General features: G+C 39.6%; 1 protein-coding gene across 2 annotated transcripts in view; it reads left to right on the top strand.

Moving 5' to 3' along the window:
- PTPRM (protein tyrosine phosphatase receptor type M) overlaps positions 1 to 27,085 on the top strand; it is a 771,664-nt gene that overhangs the window by 165,877 nt on the left and 578,702 nt on the right. For both annotated transcript variants that reach the window (XM_087438889.1, XM_004421085.3), the window contains exon 2: positions 20,951 to 21,073. In XM_087438889.1, coding sequence (XP_087295015.1) covers positions 20,951 to 21,073 — 123 coding nt within the window. The remainder of the gene's footprint in view (positions 1 to 20,950; positions 21,074 to 27,085) is intronic.

Raw genomic sequence — 27,085 nt, forward strand, 5'->3', positions numbered from 1 at the left:
AGTTACCAAGCCTAATAGCACGTTTTTTGATTATTTTCCTTCCTCCTTTTCCCCTTTCCTTCCTCCTGTTCCCCTCACACATACACATATTGATAATCAAATGAATTAAATGCTTTTGTTTTCAGTTCTTATTGAAAATCTCATCTCGTAAGGATTAGCCAAGTTTCCTGCCTAAGTTATTAAACCATGTTGAATTTTGCTGAATGCATTTTTATGTTTTCTGGATCTTGTAATATTTGTGGTGTGATTCTGAACGTCTTTTGTGCTTGGGCTATATCACATGCTAGGAACGTATGTATGATAGGCCTTGAGTACTTTCTTGTGTCTTTAATATATCTGTGAGTTCTACTAGTAAGGAAACATGACAGTAATGGTTAATTTTAGGTCTTATTAATGTTGGACATGGACTTGTGAGCCATGGAAACAATACTCAAGAGAAAACTACCCAGTCAGCTCAGATGTCCTTTGGCTTCTTGGTTGTGGCCACTTGGCAAAGAATGTACTTTCTAAGTTTATTAGTTACTTTCATGGATGCTCTTGGCTTAAAATTTATTTTGTTTATTTTTTGTAAGTATTCTTTACTTTCTAACCTCTCCTTAAAGGAAAAAGTTATTTAGGAGTTGAATAATTGAGAGGGATAGATTCTGGAAATATTATGATGAATAAGACACTGAAGAGCAGTCGTATGATTCTTTGGTTTAGTAGAGTATTGAAGCTAGTTTGGAAGCGGATACAGATCTTTTTCTAGTCATATAAATTTGATTAAACCTGTTTGGAAAAATTAGTACTTTTGTAAAACATCCATTGAGAGGTAGCCAGTGACCTCTATATCCCATCCAATATTTGTGAAAGGAAAACAAATTGAGGTGGAAAAGTTTTGAAAGCAGGCACATCTTGATTTGAGTGCTAGTTACTGTTATTAACTTGCTTATATAATCTTGAGAAACTTATCTCTGCAAGCTTTAGTTTGCTTATCAGTTAGCTGAGCACAATGCTTCCTATATGATTGGGTTTGGGTGTGAGTATATATTAAGTGAGGTGTGTTAAGTAACTGCGACATAGTAGGTGATCGACAAGTATGACATTCCCTATATGTAATATATCCAGGTTTAAATCAACAAAGTGAGTTAATTCATATACAACTGCAGACTAGCTTTGCCATACTATCTTTAAGAAGTTTCAAATCGTTATGTTTCGCTGTAAAAACATTATCAAAAACATGATAATGTTTTTGGTGGAAGGATACCATTTTCTGTTGGCTTAATTTATAATTCTATTGTGTTTTTGGCTGTCGGCATACTGTCTCATTTTGGGACCCATTACACTGTTGGATTTTTGGCTTCACTCACCTTTTTTTCCTTCTCCTCTTTGGCCTATCTCCTGTTTCATTTTGGTGCTGCTGACATAACTGTTCACACGTGTGCTGTAAGTCTACCCAATACATCTTTAATGGGGCAGTATTCCTTTTTATTCTTTTTATTTTTCAAAATGACAAGCTTATATTTCAAGTATGTGAAAATGCCTTAGAACTTCATGTTGCATATAAATTAGTGGGCATTTAAAATCTTAACCAGTGCTGTGTAGTTGTGTTTCGGTTTTCTATTTCTTCTTTACCTTTTCCTCATACACCTCATAGTTTTTGTCATCAGTGAATGATGATTAAGGATCCTCCTGTGCCTAGCACTGTGCTGGGTCTGGCATGGAGCAGTTCTAAGAGACCCTTGCAGTGACTCCCCACTTCCTGTGCTTATTGTAGGCAGAATTTCATAGAATACAAATTGACATCTTCTAGGTTCTTCAATCTAAAACAAATATGGACACATAGTCCAAGCAAATATTTGAAAGAGAGAGTGTGTAAATAGTAAAGAAATAGACATGTGCATCATTGCCATAGACTAGACTTCTGGCTCCCAAGATGTTACCTCCCTTCACTGTCTTCATTTTCTCCAAGTATTGAGATGTCAGGCTCTTTTCCATAGTGCCGGGAATAATTGCTAGGCGGTTGTGCCACTTGAAAATGAGGTAACAGGTCATTTGATTGGACTTGCACTACCTGTGACAGCATCTTCACAGCTGTGTTGCTTTATTCTTTTCACAGTTTGTTCTTTCGAGAAATAAGCAGCAGGAGTGGACGGCAATGGGTCGGGGGATCTCGGGACAAGAGGGAGGCAGGACGCACCTCCCTCTGAGGAGGCCAGAGGGGGATGGAGAGGCCCTCTGTCTTCTCCCTGGTAGCTGGAATGTGGTTCACTGCCTACATGCAGCCAACAAGGAGCTTAATGCAGGAAATGTGAACCTTGAGGGAATGACCAGCGGGATTAGTTAGAGATGATTCACTGTGTGGCTTGTGCAGAGTGATGTGAGAGTCCCGTGTTCCTAAGCGGACTGCTCCTGAGGCCTGATCCTGTCTGTGTCTCGCCTCTCTGGGTCCCTGCCAGAGCATGGTTCTCCAAGCTGCCATTTATTCATTCCCCTTCTGGTGAATTGCTCTTCTCTTTAAATTTACCAGCGTACACCCTGTGATATTTGGAGCCAAGAATCTTAAGATAATAATCAGACAAATCAAACAACTAGTAGTAGAGGAAGGACATGTATCCTACAGGAAGGGGTAGAATTGTCAGTGAAAACACAGACAAACCAGAGATTGGTCTAGGAAAAAAAAAAGACCAGCCAGAAGGAGCCGAGGTTTCATAGGTCCATTGAGGAGTGGGATATTGTGATCTGTTCAATCAGTGTGGTATTTTTAATAATGAGAAGGAGGACCAGAAATGAGAAGAGAAATAAGAAAATGGCAAGAGATTCTTTTAGGGCATGGATGAGGATAGTCCTCCTGCTACAGCAAAGAAAAGAACATGTATGGTCCACATGGAGGAGTAACTGAAATGCTTAGCAGCTGATTGAATTTGTGTCCAAAGCAAAATAGGATTTGAAGACAGTGCAAGAATTTTGTGCAGGGTATGTCATTTGGCTTTTAAACTGACTTGAAACAAAATGAGATGAAAACAATCTTCCCCCATCTCTTTGTTTCTTTTCTTAAATATTATTGGCCCAATGTGTGACCAAACCTTTTGTATAGAAAATCCTGCCTCCAAAAAAAATGATAGGATGCCATTAGTTATGTTTGTGCTTTTCTACAAATTTTTTGTTTTATAGTGCCGTTCCAATTATCTGCCACTCTCTATGTGGGAGGCTAAGGTAAGAGTATAAAGAATATAGAATTTTAAGCTGAGAGGCTGCTGTGGTCACATCCTTTTCCACACAAACCTTACTCTCCCTCTCGAGTTTCACTTGTACAACTTTGTTCCTTTTTGAATTCTCTGTAAGATCCATCTTCATTTTCTGTCTTCCTATCAGACTCGTATATTTCCTTGTACTTTTTGGTCAAACATCATTGTTTTCATCTTACTGGATGGAACGGTAGATGCTATTCCAGCTTCGATATTAATTTCCTTTCTAGTACAGCGATTCTGAGCTGGAGAGCATTAACATTTCTTTTCAATTTTGAAGGGAGATTTGATCTCTCAGCACCCTGCCACAGTGTCTGAGTTTTCTTAATGGTTCTTTGTGGCTGCTTTCAGTGTAAGGTCAGGTTTCTGATGCAAATGGAAAAGCAAAAAAGCAGTTAATTCTGCATGTCCCTGTATTTTGCTGTAAACATACCTACCTCAGTTTATTGGCTCTCAGAGCACCCTTGCTTAACGTGCTTCAGTTGTAAAGGATTGATTTGTTCGGCAGAATTATTAGTAGTTGATTCTAGGAGTGAATTTTCTCTGGTATCTATTTGACGAAATAAATCTCACTTATCCATGCCTTTCTTTAATTAACTTGTTTCTGTTGTCGTCAGATCTTTATTTAATAAGTCCATAAAGGGTCTTCAGTGGTGTTAAGATGTCAGTGTTGTTTGGGAATAAAATTCAAGGATGACGTCTAACGTGTCCATTTTAGAAAAGATAGACTTTACTTAAGTAGTAGAAATGGAAGGAGCAAACACGCAACAGTCATCCCACTGTAGTTATTAACAGTGATTATACTGTAAGGAAAACGTGCCTCTTAGAGGTTAGAAAACGAAGGGTCAAGTTCCACCTCTGCTGTTGTCTACCTCTCTGCTGTAGGCAAGTCAGAGCATGTTCTGACCTCTTCCCTTGTCTGTAAGATGGGATCACATTTTTGCCCGCTTTTGTCACCAGACTGTTGTGGATGACCATATGGAATCATGAATGTGGCAGAGTGGTAATCCCATTCCTGCCTGGGGTGGACCCCCACCTGGCGTTATAGTGCTCCAATCTGTCTTTGCAGCCTCGTCTTCAGCCCTCCTTTATGTTGTTCGTGCTGCAGTGAACTTTGATTCCATGCACACACAGTAGCCTTCGCTCCTATGTGTTTATGCTCGCAGCAGTCTCTCTATCTGCCCCTTAAAACTTGACCCATCTTCCCAGCCACGCCTTAAATGTCTTCTCCCCTATGAATTCTCCCTTGTTCTTCCTAATCTGAGGTAGCTTCTCTGGTACTACGTCACCTTTTCAACACAATGCTGAATTATAGTTGGTCATATATGTGTCTTGTATCAATAACTAGATTAAAGTTGAGGTCAGGATCCTGTGTTTTGGCATCTGTTACCACACTGCACAGTGCCCTTGTATGGATCAGGAGTTATTGGTTGCTGACTGATAAATCAGGCAAATCCCCCAGCCTCAGTTTCCTTACTTGCATAATACTTGGGGTGATCTGTGTTCCTGTGTAGAAATGTAAGTTGGACATGCTTCAGTCTTAATACAAACAGTTAAGGAGTGACCACCCTGGGCAGCCAGGCGCCAGGCGCTGCTTCTGCAGTAGGATCAGGGCGGTCACTGTGTAGTCGGGGAGACCAGTGCACGAACGCACGCTGTCCAGAGTGAGACGAGGGACAGTTTCATCCATGTGAGAATTATGGGCATTCAGGGAAGAGCTAATAACCCAGGAAGAAAGAGGGGAGCTGATACATTCTGTGGCAATGGGTCTTAATAGATGAGTGAGCAAGAGTTTGCTTGGGAGGTGGGTGGGAAACGCCTCAAGTAAATGTACAGAAGAGTCTGAGAGCCTGCTGTGCGTGGGAACTAGGAGTGGTTGTTTGCGGAAGTACGGAACCTGGCGTGTAGAGCCCGTGAAGATGCAGGTAGAAGTGCCCTTTGGTCATGTGGAAGTGACCTTGGAGAGCTTGGGCTCCCCAGGAGAGAGGTGAGTGGGTGCCAGAGGAGCATCTGTTTCAGAACGAGTTGATGCTGTGAGAGAATAGGAAAATGGCCACAGCAGAGGATCTTACTTGCCCTTCAACTGGTGGAAGAATCACCAGGAAGCGAACTAAAATTTAGAGACCCAACTCCACTTCCAACAATTCTGATTCCATAGGTCTGGAGTGGGGCTCAGGATCTGTGTTTTAAGAAATTATCTGAGTGATTCTGACAGAGGTGGCCAGTGAACTGCCCTTTGAGTAAATGCTGAATTGTCCCTAAGTGCTTTGTAAACCCAAGGAATTATAAAACTTGCACATTATCCATTTGTCCTGGGGAGACAGATCGTGGATAGGTCTATTCAGATTCTCAGAAGGATCCATAAATTCCCAAAAGTTTAAGAATCACTGAGCTTGCGCCGGCCCCGTGGCTTAGCGGTTAAGTGTGTGCACTCCGCTACTGGCGGCCCGGGTTCGGATCCCGGGCGCGCACCGACACACTGCTTCTCCGGCCATGCTGAGGCCGCGTCCCACATACAGCAACTAGAAGGATGTGCAACTATGACATACAACTATCTACTGGGGCTTTGGGGGAAAAAAAAAGGAGGAGGATTGGCAATGGATGTTAGCTCAGAGCCTTTTGCTGAGGTCTTCCTCAGCAAAAAGAGGAGGATTAGCATGGATGTTAGCTCAGGGCTGATCTTCCTCACAAAAGGAAAAAAAAAAAAAAGAATCACTGAGCTAGAAGAAAAGCAAGTAAAACAGAATGAGAACAGTGCTACGGCAGGAATCCTGGAGAATAGTAACCTTTAGAGGAATGTTTTGTGACATAGGGAATGTTGGTGTTTTCAGGAGCTCTACTGTAAACACATTGGACAAGTAGGCTTGCCACCCAGTTTGTAAATCGGGATTTATATTTAATATAAATATTATATAAACATAAATTTCATACAAACATTAATATCTCAATGTTTAAAGGAGATAACAATGTTTGGTGGATCTAGAGATTCAACAATTTACCTATAATAGGTTTTTCTTAAAAAAACAATTTTTTGGCCTGACCTAATTAAATCTTCTAGTTTCCCTTGGGTTTTATCTTTTAGTTTTGAAGCTAGAAAGATATAAAAGTTTAGTGTAATGAAGGTCTTTATTGAGAATTATTAGTAACCAGACTACATGTTGCTCTCCTGTGGCTAAGGTCAGGTCAGAATTTCTATGATAAACATCTTTTGGAAATTTATGGAGGAAGAAATTGATATTGATGCAACTTGGTTTTTACTTCCAGTCCAAGAACTGTCATGTCAGTTAAGTGTACTGCTGAAAAGTGGTGCCTGCTCCCTCTCTTTTTCCTAAACCCAAGGAAAAGGGGGCACATTGTTTATACTGGAAAAATCAGATGGGATGCTGTAAATGTAGGGGGAGGGCTCTGATCGGAGATGTGTTTTCCAGCAATGGCTGAGGCTGAGCCCTCTGGTGGTAACAGAACCTTGTTCTTAGCAGGAGGCTTTGGCTCCCAAAGTCCTGCATCTGATCCTTGGCTTAAACATTACAGAAATTAAGCCAGTCTGTGAAGTTTCCTCTAGGCAAATTTCTGGCCCCATGAAGGGTCACTATTTCTTAAGCCCAGTCAACATTAGATTGATCCACAAGCATTTATTCTTTTTTTTTTTTTAATTTTTTTTCCCCCCAAAGCCCCAGTAGATAGTTGTATGTCATAGCTGCACATCCTTCTAGTTGCTGTATATGGGATGCGGCCTCAGCATGGCCAGAGAAGCGGTGCGTCGATGCGTGCCCGGGATCCAAACCCGGGCCGCCAGCAGCGGAGCACGCCCGTACTTAACTGCTAAGCCACGGGGCTGGCCCTCAAGCATTTATTCTTGATTCATAAGGTACCTAGTGATAGGTTAGATATTGGCCAAGGTAAGTGTCCATTATGGCCAAGGGCCAACAAGTAAGCTTACAAGAGCATCTCATAAGAAAGAGAGATCCAGGCCACATATAATCAAGTGTAAAATTACACACTCAGATGATTAAAACCAACTATATGGTGACACTTTGATTAACTAATCCCAGGGGCCACAGTTTCTTATAATAACTCAGTCATATGAAAACAAAAAGTTTCATGAGAAGCAGAACTCTCCACTCTCCTGGCTTTATGTTAAAAATATCCCAGTGAATAGTTTCTGAAGCAAATAGGGCTCGTCCCAGGCATATTATGAAGTCACTGACCTTGATATTATCTTCTTTTTCGAACCTGTTCCCCATCAACTTTTCCTATGTCTAATGTCCCTAAGTTATCTTTATCAAAATGAGAAATACTTCATATCTGGTTATTTGTACTTGGAGATTGTTTGTGTGGGCCTGCACGTGATAGGTCTAAATAAATTTTTTTGGAGTGAATGTGGTTAGAGGACTGGCTGTATGGATCCATTTTCATATAGTGTTTGTTTGGGTTTTAGATTTTGAGCTTCTTTGTTGTAGATTGAAAAATGTAAACTGATTCAGATAATTTGGTCATGAGTGAGCAGATGCCGAGGAGCAGGTGGGTTGAGAAGAGTCCTGCTGTATGTTCTCAAATGATCCTTTCAGCAGATATATTTTTCAGGGTAATCTTTTGGGGGTTGACTTGGGTAGGAATGATCACCCCAAATCTGTCCCAGTCCACCTAGGATTGAACATAGAGGGTGCTTGATCTTGTAATTTACTGTTCTCTGCTCTTCCCAGGCCAGGAGCCTGGCCAGCCCTCACACAGATGTTCATATCAGGAGAGTTTCTTCTACCTCCAATCACTACCTCTTCCTAAACCTTCTCTTCTCTCTTCAACATTGAGCTCGGCTATCGTTTTATTTGTATTATTTAACATTATTTTATTTGAGAGTTTTATATTATTATCAGTCCCACCTCAACCATACCCCTGGATACATACCAACACATTTTAACCTCCATTATGTTCCTGATAAAGAAGCATTGTATTTAAGAGAAGAAAGAGAAAAATAATAGAATGTATAATCTTAGAATGGAAATGTTGCGTTAGAGGTCATCTAGATCTGAAGTTGTCAAATATTGTTAAATATTGACTTTTTATGGTACAATTCTTTTATTGCCCATGGAACCCCAACATTTAAAGTAAATGAACATTGAATATATGAGGTTGAAACAGGGTTTTAGTAAGGCCTGCAATGGGTTCACTTTGGATCTGAGGGTTCTCTGGATCACAGTTTGAAAAACCGATGATCTAGTTCATCCGTGCTATTTTATATAGATCAGAACACTGGGACCAGAAAGGAAAGGGAGCCAACGTTTACCTATTTACTAGGTCAACGGATAGGTAAGTGGATAGGTAGGTGGATGGATAGATAGATCGATCGATAGTATAATATATATGTGTATATATAAACATAAACAGTATATAAAACATTCTAGAAGATAGATGGCTTTACAGATGAATAGATGAGGAAGGCTTTTAAGTTGATAGGGTTGGGACTCACTTCAGGTCTTTGTGGTGGCAAATCTCTACTCTTTGCATTGTATCTCCACACTGCTGGCTGGCTGCCTTGCCCAAAGCCACACGTAGGCAGGGGCAGGACTGGGACCCAGACCGTCTGCTTCCTGGTCCAGAGTTGTTCCCTCAGACCACCTGTTCCCTTTAGTCAGTGGCAAAATAATACCTGCCAAAAAAGTAAACAGAATGTTGAGTAAACACTCAATTAAAAAAAGAAAAACACCCTAGCTGCATTGACCTTGAGAAGGGTTAATATTCTTAGTTCCCTATATTTTAGCAACTAGTTGGTCATGTAAAATGACTGGAGGGAAAGCTGATTCACAATTTTTGTGCTATGTCAGTATTGCTCTTAGATTGGAGATCTTTGCATGGAATCCAGCTTCCTAATTTAAAAATTTATATAACGAATCATTTTTCTTCAAAGTGTACTTTCTTTATGCCTGAGAATTGAAGTTTGATATTGAATAAGTATTCACTACTTGAACGTTTCACAAATTTGAAAGATATATAATATGTAATCATTAACATTCTTTTTATGTTCAGAGCATAAAATCAAACACAGCCGACTGAGGCCTTAAAGCAGAGTTCCAGTATAATATATAGATACACAGAAAATCTGTATGCTTTCTGTTGACTTATGCTGAGGTTTGCCAAATAACTGCCTTATTATGCAGATTCTTAGGATAATAGACCATGGATATCTTAGATTCTCGCATCCCATTGCTGACTGTCTGGTTTTCTTTTTATCTGGACCCTTTAGGGACAAGAGATGTTCAAGGTGAGTTTTTGTTCTTTCTCTTGGATCCCACAGCATTTTTCATATTTCTCCTTTTTTAATTACTTCCTGTCCCCCAAGTTGTCTTCCTGGAGGACAAGGGCTTCTTTTTCATCCTCTGTATATTCCCTCTAACCCACTCCCCCTTCCTCCCCAGTGCCCAACGTAATACCTGGCACATAAGTGAGAAGGAGGGAGGAAAAGAGATGCCATGAGTCGTATCAAAAAGGCAGGAACTCTAGAATCAGGAGTTCATCTTCCCTTGGTGTGGCCAGAGTGTTTAGTGAATAGAGTCCATTAGTATTTTTTTCTTCAGTGTTCGTTTCTAATAAAGATAGAACAGTAAAGGGGTTTTCTGCTTACCTTTGTTACAAAAAACTTCACCAAATTTTGTTAAACCCAGCAGATATGTAATGAGTAGCAGGCACCTTTCCAGGACTGGGGACACAGAGGTGAAGAGAACATTGTTCAGACCCCAGGAGCTCATGGTGCAGTAGAACAGACAAACGTGCTGCCCCATAACCATATTGCTGTGTGGGGTGATGAGGACATCTAGAAGACCTATATATTTTGCAGTGATGGTACACAGGAAGGAGTGATTGATTTTATCTGAAAAGGAATCAGTAACAGGTACCCAAGAGAGGCGGCATGGGATTTAAACAGTGGACAGGAGTCTGCCGGGCGGACTCGGGGGTAGGGGTGCAGGGACAGCGTGAGCAGATGTGTGCTGTGTGGGCAGCATGATCATTGGGGTAAATCTACAGATAGTCAGGGATTACCAGAGTATACTTGGAAAGGGAAGTGGTAGCAAGAAATGAAGATAAAGAAGTAGATAAGTATCAAATCTGGAAAACCTCATATCTCACATGATAGTATTTGAATATTATCCCATGGGCAATGAAGAGCTGATGAATATTTTTAAGTAGGGAGAGACCGTTTTCAGCTGTGTGTTTTATAAAAGGTCAGCTTGCTGGTAGTGTGTGAGATATACTGGAGAGGGCAGAGTCTAGATGTGAGAGGATGAGTCAAGTTCAGTGGGCACATGAGCTGAAACTCAAATTGTGGCGTGGTTGGAATAGGAGACTGATAGGAGAAACATTCAGGAAGTCGTTTGGGGAATAGACTGTTGGGTAGAGAGGTGGTTGACTCAGGGTTTTGGTTTGAGCCTTTGGTTTGTGGTGCCATCAACCAAAATAGAGAGTATCTGTGAAGAGATGCCTATCACTTTAATTTCCTGTTTCAGACAGCATACACCAAACATAGTTGTGGCTTTCTTTCATGTTCGTCGTCTTGTAACAGTGAATACACTTTCACATTCACCACCAAGTTCAACCTTCAACATTTCCCTGGGAGTTAGGTAATAAATATTACAAAAGAGTCATATCTTCTATAGGGCATAAATCCTCAGGGATTTGCTATGGCCAAAATTGCCCCTGAAAATCCTTTAGGGAGATTCTGGGTTGAAAACCAGCATACTGTTTCTCTATAAGTCCAAAAGAGCCACTTCCCCCACTGACCAGCCCCCTGATTGGAATAGATTGCTTTTTCCTCATTTAAGCACCAAATTAGGTAGGAGACTTGGGTTTTGGATCCATGTTTTATAAAAAAAGCAGATTCTTAAACATGAGAATATGCTGAACCCAATGAGATGTGCACACTAAGAAAGGTGTGAAGGATGAAGTGACTGATGGGTGGGAGTGGGGGGCAACAGTTCGTATTGCTCAGTTCTAGCTCATTGGGGCATATGATTGTTAGGCTCCTGGAGTAGAGGAAAGACTGCTCTTTTATAACCCCCTCCCGATTTTCATTGCTGTAATCAGGTATGTTAATTGCACCCATGATGTGAGCACTGTGTATCCCCTTTTCATACAGTGAACAAGACACAGTCTGTGACTTGTCCAAAGATAGAATAGGTAGCTGTTCAGATCCAGGACTTAATGTATCCCGAGTCTCGGATTCCAATTAAGTTGAGTCAATCTTATAAATTAGCAATTTTTGTTTTAGAATAAATACTCCTAATGATTGGAAATTGGAATGAATGTTTTTGTCAAGAGGCTATAGGAAATCATATTTACTTTTTCCTTATAATTGGGTTCTACCCAATGAATGTAGTGTGTATAAAAAATGTTCATTGAGGGAAATGCATTGATTGGGTTAGGTTAATCAGCATTCAGTGAAAATAAGCAATTGGCTGGCTGTTTCAAGCTGAATAACACGGCTTGGCTGTACTGCATATTGGTGAATTCAGGAGCTTGTTTTATCAGCTGTCCCAGATAACGACTTTACGTTAATAAAATCATCAAGAGATGGATTTGTAAATCACACTAAACTGGCAGGGGCGCTACTGTGCATAAAATGAAATTCTGTTTTTTTATTAATTTCCTGGGTATCTCTGACCAACAACCAGGATTGTTTTCTACCTAGGATATCTCTTCTTGTTGAGTAGTTCCACTTGGAAAAATTACAGATCTGGGGTTTCTTAGCAGGAAGTTAGAGCATGGAATTCAACACTTTGATCAAGCAGTGTTCTTCTGTTGCTCTTATTCACCTGAGCGATATTTATGATAAAAAGAGTTATTTAGCATGCTGATCTCCAAAAGGCTTTTTCTACCCTCTTTGAGGTATGTAATACTATCCATCAATGTATGGAAGAAAATATTTGAAATTAGGTTTATATTTATTTTCAAGTTTGTACTTTAAAAGGTCAATTAAATGTGGGTCTGTAAAAATCTGCATATATAGAGTACTACATTATATAATGTATAAATAAGTAAGCATAGAATGGTTGTGCCTTTTTTAAAAAACTGGTAAGATACCTTCTTAAAAATGTTTGAAACTACTCATCTAGAGCACTGTTCTAAAATGAGTCAATAATTAGATTTTTTCTGCGAACTTTTTTAAAACCACAGCTTCCTGTGGCTGCTCGCAGAAGATTCTGGTTAAATAGGTCGGTCTAGAACAGTAGTTACCCAACATTAATGTGCATCAGAATCACCTGGAGGTCTGGCTTGTTACAACACAGATGGCTGGACCCCACCCAGAGTTTCTGACTCAGTAGGTCGGTGATGAGGCCTGAGAGTTTGCATTTCTAGCAAGTTCTCAGGTGCTGCTGCTGGTCTAGGGACCCATGCTGAGAACCACTGCTCCAATGTGGGACTCCGGACACAGGCGACTCTGGAGATGAGGTGATAGGTGCTGATCTAGATTTGCTCATCTCCTCCGCTGGACGGTTCTTAACAGATGTTCCATCATTCTGTTTTCCTTTCTCACTCCTGTTGCTGTGTTAGAGGGAAACAACTATTTTTCACACTCTAGTTTTTAACATTGGTGTTGAGGATAAAAGTAGAGTTATATTCAGGTAGATTCCAATTTACAGGGAATTCGTATGAGTGGTTTAATTAAATCCTGTAGCAACTCGATGAGGTACTTGTTTGTATATGGAAAACTGAGACGGTCAAGTCCGAATGATTTGGCTGCATCTATGTAATATTTGGGAATAGAAATAACACCATTACTCATTTAAAAAAAACAGATTTTAAGATCAGTAAGAAAAATACATAGTTGTTGCACTCAGGCCTTTTTAAAAATTAGGAATCAATAGATTGATATGAAATGAAATATGCAGTTAAATATGATAAGCCATAGAAACTTTAAGAACAAGACAACTCATTTCCTTTGAATCATATAAAATATATCCATCAGCAAATAGCACTTTTTACAATAGATCGTAGCGTTAGCCGTTTACATGCCTGTGCCATGTGTAAACCTGCTCGCCAGATTAAACTGTGTGGAAGGGCATTTCTGTAGCGCTTGGCGTCTGGTTCACTAACCGTCAGTGGGCACTCCAAGGTGAAGACGCGTTATGTGCGCTCATTGTTTGGCAGGCAGTTCAGTGGGGACGTCCCTGGGATTGATTTACAAGGAGAAAGCAGTGGTTGTGCTGTGTTGGTGAAGGCTTGTTTTATTAATTCAAAACAATTATGTATATTATAGCTCACTTTCTGTTTATCCTTTGAAATATGTAGTTTATAGTCATTGATCTCACATTTTTAAATTTGAAATAAGTGGATAGCACCACCTGAGATTATACCTATTTTAGGAAAATAGAACATATAACATTAGTTCTTTTGAGGGATACTTGAGCACTAGTTTTTGATCTTCCCTCTCCATCGAGAGACCCATTTAATACTTTATGCATTTAAAAGGCTGCCTTAAATGGGGTCATTCTGTATTTAGAACAAATGAGAAAAGTGTTCCAGAAATCTCCTCAAGGAGTATTACTGTCTTTTTACAAAATAACTTTAAATGGACTGTAATTATAACAAGAAGAACGATTCCTACAATATATGTCAATTTAACCTGTTAAAGGCAGAACAATTCAAAGTATGTATGTATCTTACAAATAAGTTTATGAAATTAACATTTGATTGTCCTCCCCTGGCTTCCCAGAAACAGCACTTTCAGGAGCTCATTTGCAATGCAATTCATGTAACAATCAGCATAAAAATATTATACCTTGTTGTTTACTTACTTCATAGAGGTGCGTTAAGGGCGAAAATGTGCAGACTGGAAAGAGTATGAACGTTGGCTTCAGACCTCGGTTGAACTGCTAGTCCTACACGGAACTCGGTGTGACTTTGGGCGAGATGTTTGACCACTCCAAACTGCCCTTTGTAAAAATAGGGATGTGTCGTTCCAGATCTGACCAGGAGACAGAAACCACACAGTAATTTGAATAGGGAGAGTTTAATATAAAGAAAAATTAACTGTAACAGTAGATTGTAATATAAGATATTGGCTAGTACAAAGTAAAGAGAGCTCTAAGAATAAAGGAAAAGCAGAACTCTAAGAATAAATGAGGAGCAGTCACTGCTCCAGGGCAGAAATAGTGCTCCAAGGATCCTTCTAGAGCTGAGATCCAGGGCTCAGTGGATGATAGGGAAGTCGCTGTGAGGCCACATGGATAGAATGTGGAGGAAATGTGTCCGTGAGTAGCAGGGAAAGCTGCTCATGGGGAGGCGTCCCTCTGGGGGCGCTCTGCTACAGAACCACAGAGAGAGCGCTGGGGCAAGCTGCTGTCTGCTGGGCCCTGCTGGCCACCTTGCACCAGAGGAGCTGCGCACTGGAAAGGCCCCTGCTGCGGGCCTGGTGCTGGAAAAGCCCCGTGTGCTGACGAGCCTTCAAGGAAGCCCTGCAAGCCTCCCCCTTCCTCCCACAGTGCCTCCCCCGAACCCTCTACTGACAAAGCTTAACATCTTGCCTACTGGGACAGGAAACGTAGGGAAAGGGCCTGGATACATTTTTGCAGAGTAAGCTATGAAAGGTGAATTTAGAGCTGAGAAGTAGTATGTTGATAATTGGCGCAAAGGACATCGATGCTTGCCTTTGGGGTTTTCAAGATTAAATAATACATGTAAACATGTGCATGGTTTTGTTATGTAACGAGTTCTTTGAATCAGACATATTGAGACAAAAGTCTTATACTGGTTGTGAGGAGTAAATGAAATAAAACTATATGTATTGCGTTTAGCAGAATCTGGCTGGCGCATGGCGGATGTTCAGGAAGTGGTAGCTGTTAATGCCAGAGAACTTTGTAGATCACACTTTGCACTCTGACTGCTTTAGTAGGGCTCTCACATAGTAGTGTTGATTAATAACGTCAAGATCAATAAACAGTCGCAAGTAATGATTCTCATTCCCAAACCTTAAAGACTACAGGTAGCAACCCTGGAAGGATCCTGAAGTCAGTTTAGTGGATCTAGACTTGCCTTTACAAAATCAAATAGAACAGAAATGAAAAATAGCAGAGTATCTCAGTACAGATAAATTTTGTTTGTAAAATGTACATATATGTGTGTTGGGTCAAGGTGTCATAACTGTGGATCATAATAAAAAAAATTGTTTTTAAATACTGCTCTAAATGGTGGGCTCTAATCCTTGTCAGTTTGTTTTCCTTTGCTCTTCAGACCTGAAGCTTCAGTAGGATATAGATTGGTTATGTAAAAGATCTTATAATGTTTCCTTTGGGGAAACAGTGGACCATCCTCTCCTTTATAGCTTCTATCTTAATGATGTCAAACTATTCTTGGATCTACTGAATAATTTTCTGCTACTCCAAAGAAAGAAGAAAGATAAATTCCCTCCAATATGAAAATGACAATATTTTATTTTCATAAATCAAGAATGACCTTTATAGACAACTAGCCTTGCTATCTAGTTATTGGCAGAAAAAAAAAAATTCAACTTTTCTGAAGCAAAAACCATAATTTGTGGAGACTTCATTAGCATTTAAGCAGCTTATCGTTTTCAACCATAATAAAAAATGAACTTGTTCAGTGGTTTAGTCACATTTGTAGCTGGTTCATCTTGGAATACACCAGGACAGGGCTGGGTGTTTTGTGGGGCTATATTGAGATTGTTTTCATTGTTTAGGTGGATATTACATTACACTTCTTTTAAAAATTTCCAGGCAAAATTATTGCAGCCAAATTCTGCATAGAATTTTGGGGAATTCGTTATCCATTTTTCTAAAAAGCATTTATTGGGTGCCTACCATGTACCAGCTCTAGGGAATACCAAGATGACTAAGATAGAGTTATAATCAGAATTACTTTAGAGTAGAATTCCTACCCTGCCTGTAGGCTTTCAGACACCTGTTCTTTTTAAACTCGGCAGTTCTCATGAAAACATATCAGGCCTAACGCCTTTTTATCTGATTTCTAAAGCATGTGGCTCTACACTTCAGTAATAGCACAGACTAGTTGCAATTTCTAGTTGGGGAGTAAATACACAAACTTATGGCAGCCCAGTAAGACTTTGTTGAGAGAAAAAATATTCATAAAGATCATTTTAAGGGCTATTACAGCTTTAATCCTAGAATGCACCAAGCTCCCACAAAATCAAGTTTATTGAATTGAAGTTTGAGGACATGCTGTCATGACGTTACTGAATAGACTCTAAAACCCATTGCTCTGTGCTGGTGGGTGCTGTTGAGAACTCTTTTCATTAACTTAAATTGATTGCTTCTTACCAGGGCCCTGGGAAGATAGTTCTGTCTGGATTTAGGATTAGGAGTAGTCGTATTTCTTTTGGGTTTTCGGCTTGGAGATACTATCACGTGCTATTAAGAATGTGGGCTCTCAAGACAGGATGCCTGGATTCAAATCTCTGCTTCATGACCTTCCAGCTTTGAGACCCGGTGCACGCTGTGTAACCTTCTGTGCCTCAGGTTCTGTATCTACCACCTAGGGTAGGCATGAGGATTAAACGTGTTCAGTAAATGTTAGCCCCTATTATTAGTTTTAGTATTGATATTATTATCTCATAGATATTGTGAATTATGTAATCAATCATATTTTCCTCTTTGCACTGGCTACCCCAAAGCTCAAAGTGAAGTTTGTGGCTTACTTCCAGTAAATGAACCTAGTGACATTTTTTGTTACTTGGTGGTGATGGTGGTGTCCCAGCCATGTTCCTGGTGTCATTCTTAATTTTTTCTTTGCTCTACTTTCCTTGCCTTTTAACTTTTACTATTCTTTGATTTTGTTAGTTTAATTTTTATGTTCTGGTTTTGCATTGCATGTCCTGGAGTAGGCCATGCAGACGTCATTGTTATAGAGAAATCATCATCGTTGTTATTGATGACCTGAGTATTGGACGTCTATTGACACTTCTTTTGCATAATAACTCATTATTCATCCAACACATCTGTGTTGTATTTGGAGTTGCTAAGGAAAAGCCCTTTCTTAAGGTATGATGGAGGCATGTGGGCACGCACGCATGTATGAGTGTGCTTGTGAGAGAAAGAGAATATGAATCATGCAGACTACTACCCCACCCAGCTTGTATCGCCTTTCCTCCACCTTGTATATGACTTTTGGTTTAGTCCTGATTCCCCTCCACAAAAGAGAAGTAGTTTACTTTGATTTTGATGGAAGAATATAGTCCAACCATGAGCCATTGGGTGTTGGTCCATGTACGACAATTCTGGAGGACCCTTGGCAAGTCTGTTACTGACCACATTCCTGTATATGATGGCAAACTGTTATTCTGAAAATCCAGGAGACTTATTTTTGGAAATGCTTCATTTCACTGTTTTAGGGAACTTTGCTTCCTTATCATATTTTTCATTGGCCCCAAAGCATTCACTTGAAAAACCTAGCCAGGCCTCTGTTCTTTGCTCCTACATGCGCCGCAGAGGAGCCAGCAGGAGTGTGTCTGCGTGAATGTTCACAACTCTTCACCTTCCTATGAAGTACACTTTTTAGTTTCCAATTATATATTCCAACTATTTGCAATGAAATGAACTCCTGAGAGTAATTGTTGTATGAGGTATATATGGTAAGAAGGGTTTAAGAACTAATAATAGTAACTGATAACTGGTTGATATGCCTAACACATGTTACACTAACTTTATATTTGCTACCTAATTGAATGGTCAGAAATACCATGTGAGGTACATGTTATCTCCATTTTATAGGTAAATAAACTGGGTTCAGAAAGGCTAAGTGATTTGTCTACAGTCACAAAGCTAGCAGGGCAGGAATGGGGATGTGCCAGACATTTGCCTCCGGCACTTGTTCTCTTCACCTCTACACAAAGCTGCCTTGAAACCTAAACGCTTAATTGTTCTCTGTTTAATTGGTTATATCAATTCCAATGTCATTTACCTTAATCTCATCTCATTTTAGCTCAGTAAACCACCTTTGCTATTCTTAGGGCCTCGCATCTGTTGGATGAAAGCCAGTAGTGGATCTGAAAATTGGTATGCAGGGGAATATGTCTTTGTGCAATAGGAAATTCATAGTCGATCCCATTTTCCAGAGGTTTGATAATCATACATTGGTCTAGAAAGAACCATATCATACTTTTTATGTTTCTTTTCAAGTGATAAAAACAGCTTTATGTAATGGGGAAATTATATCCTTGCGCCTGCGTTGTATTAGTCTTCGGATTTTGCTGTCAGCTGGGCATGCTATTGCCTTTATATTTGCCTGTATCTTCAGTGCCAACAGTTGTTCCCAACGTAAACCAGATCTTTAACCAGCCTTGAGTTGTTTGTGGATGCCTGTAGCTGTTTCTCACTGTTGAAGATTGCACTGCAGGCCTTTCATCAAAATGCTATTTGTGTTTCCATTGGAGGTCTCTTTTCTGTCAAAATTCATGGTTATTTCTTTCTTTTTGAATATTATTAGTGATGCTGCTCTTTGGGCTTATTCCTACAATACTGAAGCTATTTTCTACGTCAAAATTAGGATTGGCAACCAAGGGAAAATATTTCTCATAAATGTTTGCATGGTTTTCTAACATTTCTTACCCTACTTTGGAAAGTTGTTAGTATTATATGACTTAAACAAATCCACTTTGTATCTGAACTTGTTAAAGCTGAGTAAGAAGGAAGTATATATTACCAGTTATTGTCAAGGTGAAATATTGAGTTCATGTTGTGTCTTTGTAATGAGTTTTCTGTTCCCAGTAGAATGTTTAATTGACCAGTTCTGTTAAAATTGTTACAGAAGACAATGTCCAGGGCCACTAATTTCATCATCCTGTCTGGAGCAAATGACTAAGACAAAGCTAGAAAGCTGAGAGAGATGTTTTAAAATGGTCTGAGGTCCCTCGTCTCTGCTCTGTTTAACATTTTATCAGCAATTTGGAGGCAGACATAGAAAGCATCCTTATCAAATTTGCAGATAACCCAGATCTGGGTGGGATAACTAATACCCAAATGACAAAATCAGGACTCCAACAGCTCCCAACAGGCTGGGGTGATGCCCTGAAAACGATGAGATGGGCTTTAGTAAGGATAAATGTACAGTCCTGTGTTTAAATTCAGAAAGTCACTCACCTTATTACAAGACAGGAGAAATGGCTCAACGGCAGTGGTATGAAAAAGACATATGGGCTTTCAGGCTCGCAGAAGCTCAGAATGGACCAGCACTCTGCCCAGACTGTTGAAAGAGCACGAGGTCAAGGGAAGTAGCCAGTTGAATTCTGGCTACCGGCCTGGGAGTCATTCTTTTGGAGAGTGCTGATAAACCTGAGAGTGTTCAGAGGACACCTGCCAGTATGGTGAAAGTCTGAAACCTTCTGGTAGGAGGAAGTAAGAGGAGCAAAGCATGTTTTGCCTCGAGAAGTGAAGACTTAGAACATGACAGCTCTTTTCAGATAATCAACTTTCCTGTGTAAGAACCGAGATTTTTTTTACTATGTCTTCATTGATAGAGCTAAGATAAATAGTATACATTTTAAGAAGCAGGGTTTGGGCCTTTTTAAGGAGGAATTGTCTACATGGTGGGGATGCTTTTTTAAATTCTGAGTGCCTCACCTGTTCAGAAGCTGTCTGTCTAGAAGACTGTAGAATTGACGTAAACATTTGGATGGGAGTTGGGCCAGGTGACCTCTAACATCTGTTTTACCTCTGAGTTTGTAAAATTGCTGTTTTTATTTTCTTGCCACCAGCGCATACATTACAGACATAGTGTAATAATATTCTTATTTTTGTGTTTTCCTGCCCAGACCCTTAATTCCTGTCATTGGCAGTGATTATAATTAATCTTTTTAATTAATAATATTAATAGCATATAATGGACAGTAGAATTTTCATAATAATTAAGATGATCAGTGTAATCACTCACTTTTGCAATGTGAAACATTGGGGAAAAGATTTGATACTACAATAATTCAAAGTAACAGGAAACATTTAAAAGGATATGGGGGGGGACTGAAAATCATCAATGTGCCCCAGGATGCTGAAACAGCTGAATTGCTTTCTGTATACAGCATTTTCTATTATTCTGTTTTTTTTTATTTAAGTAGCTTCATTTCTAGCACTAAAATTAAGCAGATGTTTACCATATGTTTAGTTTTGAATTTATTCTTGGTTTTAAAATTTGTGTGGACTATAAGCAAATTTATAATCTCTTTTAATTTTGAGACCCCAGATCTCCAAAGTATTAAAGTGAAATCTGTTTCTGTGTTAGATTTAGAATAATCCTGAGAAAAATGTTTTGCAAGCTATGTCCGTGGTCTCTACTGCATGTTTGCCCCTGCTGTGCTGGTGCTGTGGTGAAAGCATTTCTCTTTTAATTTTTTGGACAAATTACAATGCTTTTTCTATTGAAAACATGTTGAACACTTACATTGAACACAAGAGCAATTATTCCAAAATTATATAAATCTGGAAAATATGAATTATAAATTTGCTTAGGTTTTACGTTCAATTAGATTATACAAATGTTGGGTTCTTTTGGGGGAACAATAGAATACAGCAGTACTGTTAAGGCGTGGTTAATACTCAGCTCGCACTCAGCAAGGGTACAATAGGTCAAGGTCCCCAGTCCCTGAGCACAAAGGTCAAATCAGATTTAGTTTTGCATCAAGTAGGTTTACGGTCACCTGCAATCATCATAGCTTATTCCATAGTCTGGTTGTTCTTTACATTACTTTTCATTCTTTTACATTTCAGGTGGTTGCCTCTTTGACGAGCCATATAGCATGTGTGGATATAGTCAAGCTGAAGAGGATGACTTCAATTGGGAACAGGTGAACACCTTGGCCAAGCCAACTTCTGATCCATGGATGCCATCAGGTTTGCCTTTAGTTTTAAGTTTTCTTTTTAAAATCAAAGGTGCACAGGGGTGGTAATCACAGCAAATGTTCACTGGGCATTGGTTGAATGAGTGAGGGTGTTGGTTTTTGTGTCAGTCAAAGGCCAATTAGCTAGCGAGGATGGTACAATTAAGAGGACCAATTGCAAAGAGTTAACCTTTGTATCTCTCCTTTAAAGTCTAATTGAAGTTTACTTCCTTTATCTTTGGATCACCTGAGCTAGATTAATGGGCATCACCCAGTTGATCCCTTCTCAAGCAGCAGATGTGGGAAATAGATTGATGGCAAATGTATCTAGTGGATGGAGCTCTAGCTGAAGAATCCAAATAACAACATCTCCATCACAAATAAGAGACCTTGGGAGGTCACTTAAACTTTGTCAGTCTCACTTGGCACCTGGAGATCTCGGAGGATGCCAGTGATCTTGAAAGCATTCTGAAGATCAAATGGTGATGCTGGATACACGTGGATACTTTTTCCACTGTGGAAGTGCTTAGTAAATTTTCTGATGAGTGAAAGACTGAACACCAGTGAGAATTCTACCTCTCATTTGGAAGGACGAGTGGGAAGATCGTGACTAGTGAACTGTAATCACATTGGAGCTTGATCTCTTTTCAGACTGTGGTGTTGGACATCCCTTTAAAATTTTAGATTTACACATTCATTTTACAAATGGAGTGGTGAGTGTGCCCCATTCGGGATTCAAACTTTAAAACATGCTACTCTGATCTGGATTTCAGATAAAACACATTTTTTGTACTTTTTAATGACCGTACACTTCCTCGCTAATGCACCTAAACCTAGCAATAATTACATTTAGTAAGTAGTCTCATAAAGGTAGCTTTTAAACATGAAATAGCGTTTAGTGTTGTTCTTAACTAAGCTTTAACAGTTATGATGCCCACCACATTCTTGCCCTCTCCTTCTCACATTTCACTCCTTTTAACTTCAAAGGAGGGAACATTGAGCTCCTTAGCACCATGCCTTTACTGGACTTCAAAACCTCACTAGCTCTTGTTTATTTCCCTACAACTGACATTCTCCTTTTCTGTCTCTCTTTTTCTCTTGTAATGTACGTGTGTGCTTTTGAATATTACTTGTGTTTGAATCAGTGGTACTTCAGTTGTTTTTCCAAATTCCACTTCCTGCTTTCATTCTTGTCCTTGATGGGGATGGGGGCAGAGGAGAGGATAGCGCTCTGCATATAGAGCTGTCGCTTCTCAAACAGGCTTCTCACCCTGTGGGCCTTTTGGTCATCACCTCTTCTCTCTCGAGGATCCAGCCTGTGTCCAGAGAGGCTGGGGATGGCTGAGGCTGTGGTAGTTGGAGGGCACTTGGATTTAGTCCTGGGAGATTTCGCCACAAGAGTGCACTCAGGTTTTCTTTATTATCTTCTAATTTGGTGAAAAATTTGTAATTTTTCACATTAGGTAGTAAATTTTATTACTGTGGTCCTTTAGTTTGAAGGCTGACTTGGAGGAATTGACTTTTACAGAGGAGCCCCAATATTGCAGTATCTTCTTCAGCCTCCACTGATTCAATTTTTGTCACGCGATGACCCACCTCCCTCCATAAAGGAGGGGAATGGGATCACTTCTTGTCATTGTCTTGTTTTTTTCTTCTTTCTGATGTCCCATAATACCATCTCAGACCAAGTTGTCCAAATTTTAAATATAGAAAGGATGGGTTCCTAGCAGAGGCCATTACAAAAATGGCAATAAAGATCAAAGACCACTTGTATCCTGGAACAATCAGTTGGGTAATTGAAGGAACAAAGGGGAAGCCGCCTTGCAAAATATCTGCCATTTGAGGACATTTCTGCCTTTGGAAGAATGAAGTGGGGGCATTTAAATGTTCTATTTGAATTTATTCTACTTCTGTTGACTAATAGAATATTTATTAGCCTATTTAATATTAATAACAGGCCTTTGTAACGTAAAATCTCTGAGTGTTTTATCTTCCAGCACTTCAGTTCCATCTGGTTTCTGATAATTATAAAAGGTGTGCCCTCAACCCCACCCCCAAACAGGGTCCAAGTCCCTGTTGGGACATGTGGGTGGTTTGAGAGGGTCTGCAGGTCTGGGGGGCATTGGGGAAAGTCTGGTTCCTCTCTCCTCTGATTAGGCCTATGGGCATGGGTCCAGATGAGATTTCTGAAAATTGATAGTTGTTCCATCAGATCAAATTTTTGGCCATAATACAAAACTGCAAATACTGTCTTTTTTTTTTTTTTTTCCTAGTGTTCATTAAACAAACTTTAGTAATTAAAGAAATTTCTTTGAGCCCTAGGGTATGCTAATCATGATGCTGATTACTGTGGCAGATGAAGGACTATAGGAAATGATTCTTTCTCTTTAGGAATTTATCTACTTGGGAAAGAAAGTTACAAAAATACAATTAGTGAACAATCTAAAACTATATATGATTAAGTGTGATGTAGACCAGAAGTGTTCTAAGAGCAGTTTTCTTACCGTGAGCCCAATATGTTATAAAGGATCTGGACTTGTGCCCAGCTCACCGATCTGCCTAATGTAAGAAGTTAAATTCTCCATGAAATATCATTGCTAGAAGTAAGGAAATATCATCTTATAAACTTGCATCTAGTAGTATCCTGAGGTATAGATTTTAACACTGTTTCCTCTATGTACATACAGCTGTGAGTTTTAAATACTGTTTAGTTTCTCTTCCTCCTTTCCATTAATATGTGTAACATGATTTATTCCTTTCAAAAACAAATTCTAAAGCTAGCCATCTTACGCTAAAATAGAAACTAGTTTTATGAATTTCTCAGGGTAAAGGGGTGGCAAAATCAGATACAACCATAGCTTTCTGAGGGTTAATTTTTTTTTTTATTGTTGCTAAGGAAGATTGGCCCTGAGCTAACATCTGCCACCAGTCTTCCTCTTTTTGCTTGAGGAAGATTTTCCCTGAGCTAACATCTGTTGCCAGTCTTCCTCTATTTTATAAGTGGACTGCTGCCACAGCATAGCCACCAACCAGGAGTGTAGGTCTGCACCCGGGAAATGAACCCGGGAAGCGAAGCGTGCCGAACGTAACCACTAGGCCACCGGAGCTGGCCCTTGAGAGTTACTTTTTTTAAACTTTTATTTAAAATATTATTGGATTTGTTCTTGAATGTGTTTTTGTGTTTGGTCTTACATGTGTAGGCTGGTTCTGTGATGCCGTAGACCAGGGGTTGGCAAACCGTGTTCTGTAGGCCAAATGCAGCCTGCCACCAGTGTTTGTGTGGCTTGCAAGCTGAGAATGGTTTTTATGTTTTTAAATGTTTGGAAAAAACCAAAAGAATAGTAATATTTTGTGACACGTGGAATTCAAATTTTAGTGTCCAGAAACAAAGTTTTATTGGCATACGTCCACGCCCATTTGTTAAACACTGCCAGCGGCTGGCTCCAAGCTGCAGCGGCCAAGCTGAGCAGTTGCAGCAGACGCTGTTGGGGCCACAAAGCCGGATATTTGCTGTCTGGCCCTTTACCGGAAAATTTTACTGACCTTCCCTTAGACCCTTCTGGCTCCAGCGTGTAATTGTTCCCTTGGACTCTTAGTTTGTATTGTTACTATTTTCTGTATTCGTATTATAACTATTAACATAGAAACATGACTTGTCATTTTCTTTCACTTTCAGATTGTATGTTTTCCAAACACTGGGCTATTAAAATTAGTAAGGAAAAAAAACATGATCATTAGGGATTTTCTCCGTCTTTCCCATAAATTTGCTATCTATTGAAAAAGCATCATGATTTTCATTATTTAGACCAAAATCCTTGTGGGACTATTGTGATTCTAATAAGAAAATAATCTATCAAGATAAATTTAAAAATTATGACAGTGAGCGATGGAAACTTTTAAATTTACTGTAATAAAAATTTTACCTCTTCTTTTTTGAAATCGATGCTCCAGTGTATAGGAGTTATTTCTCTGTGTCTTCATGTGTGAGTTATTTTTAGCCACATTTAAAAAATTTAAATACAGTCTGGAGCTTTATACGAGCTGACTTGATAACTATTCTGAGTGACGTTGGCTCTGGAAATACATATTTAGGCCAGAGAAATACTAGATGCCATTTAAATGTTTGTATTTGAAGCTGACATTTATGTTAGAGTGGAGATACTTTGCACCTAGCTCTGAACCGTACAGTTTTCTTGATGGTGAAACTATGCCACACGTGGTTTCTCTTTTATTGGTAGCTGCGTGGTTCATTTCATATCAATTGATCTCCATTAACAGTGGGAACTTTTTAAACTTTATCATAAGGATTACTACTTTGAGCACAAGAACCCAATAAGTAACCACATAATAACGTGCTACATTCTGTTAGCACTGTTGTATTCCATCACTTTATATACTGCACTACACATGTAATTATCAGAGTAGACTAAGAAGTATTGATTAAGAAGTGTTGGGCCGGACCCGTGGCGTAGCGGTCAAGTGCGTGGGCTCCGCTGCTGGTGGCCCGGGGTTCGGATCCTGGGCGCGCACCGACACACCGCTTCTCTGGCCATGCTGAGGCTGCGTCCCACATGCAGCAGCTGGAAGGATGTGCAGCTATGACATACAACTATCTGCTGGGGCTTTGGGGGAAAAATAAATAAAAAAAATTAAAAAAAAAAAAAAAGAAGTGTTTTATGATGTAAAAACCACCTGCACAGTTTGACAATGGTTGATGTGTTTTTTTTTTGTTTTTTTTTTTGTTTTTTTTTTTAAAGATTTTATTTATTTTATTTTTCCCCCCAAAGCCCCAGTAGATAGTTGTATGTCATAGCTGCACTTCCTTCTAGTTGCTGTATGTGGGACTCGGCCTCAGGATGGACGGAGAAGTGGTGCCTTGATGCGCACCCGGGATCCGAACCCGGGCCACCAGCATTGCAGAGCACGCACTTAACCACCAAGCCACAGGGCCGGCCCAAGGTTGATGTTTTTATATTCATTAAAATATAATGTTTGTACCTTACTGCTCCAGTTCTGTAGAATGGATATCTAATAAGATCCATATCTTATATATAAGAAAATGTGACCTTTTGTTATAAAAAATATTAAGCAATAAATTCACTCATAATATTAAAAATGTAAAGGTAGCTTATAATCATAGCCATTTGAAAGTCATAAAATTAACATTTATTTGTACCGCACATGATCCCCTTAAGATAGCATACCTCTAAAGGCTGTTATTAAGTGAATTTGGATCCTTGTGTTGGGAAAACAATACTCTTAGTACTTTTCCAGGCAGTGTAGCATGCACTGAATGGAAGTCTCATTTAGCCTTCCACATCTTAGTTTTACATAGTGCAAGTTGGGAATGGTGGTTTTTCTGATCTTTATGGAGATCCTATAAGTAAGGATTGAATCATTTCCATGGGTGCCCATAGGAAAGGCAGAGAGACAGAAGTGCCTGGATGGAGAGGCAACATGCACTCTTAGTGTGATGACCCAGAAAATGGAAAGAATGACTGCGTATATTTGTTTAGAGTCAGTTTCCGATTTGAGACAGATGATGCATTGATAGACAAAGGAATTGAAGTTTTTTCTTTGGGTGCTTTCATCAGGCATATCTTCCTCATGCTAGGGAAGACTTCCCTCTCTGTTCACACTTCAGGGCTTACGCAGGACTTAGTGAGTGATGAAGAGAAGAAGTCTATGGGTTGAAAAGGCATTTTTCCTGCTTATAGTTCAGTGTATATTCAGTGAGTCATATTTTTAGCACGGAATATTCAGACAGTTGTCTAATTATCTTATTAATTCTCTGAGTCTGTCAACATTCAGCAAATGTTTATTCAGCACCTGCTCTGTGCTAGGCGTTGTTAGAGACGCTTGGGCTTCATCACTGAGTGGACCACATCGGGGTGCCTCCCCCGTGCACCTCACGCTCTCAGTCTGCTAAGATCACTCTCGGATTGCTGAAAGATTATGTCCTGTAAGACCATGTTTTCCCTCATTTATTAACGACTTTCTGGAAATGAATACTTAAAAGGTAATA

The sequence above is a fragment of the Ceratotherium simum genome, chromosome 14 (assembly GCF_057802395.1).
Source record: "Ceratotherium simum simum isolate JZ-2026a chromosome 14, ASM5780239v1, whole genome shotgun sequence".
In the NCBI taxonomy this organism is placed as follows: domain Eukaryota; kingdom Metazoa; phylum Chordata; class Mammalia; order Perissodactyla; family Rhinocerotidae; genus Ceratotherium; species Ceratotherium simum.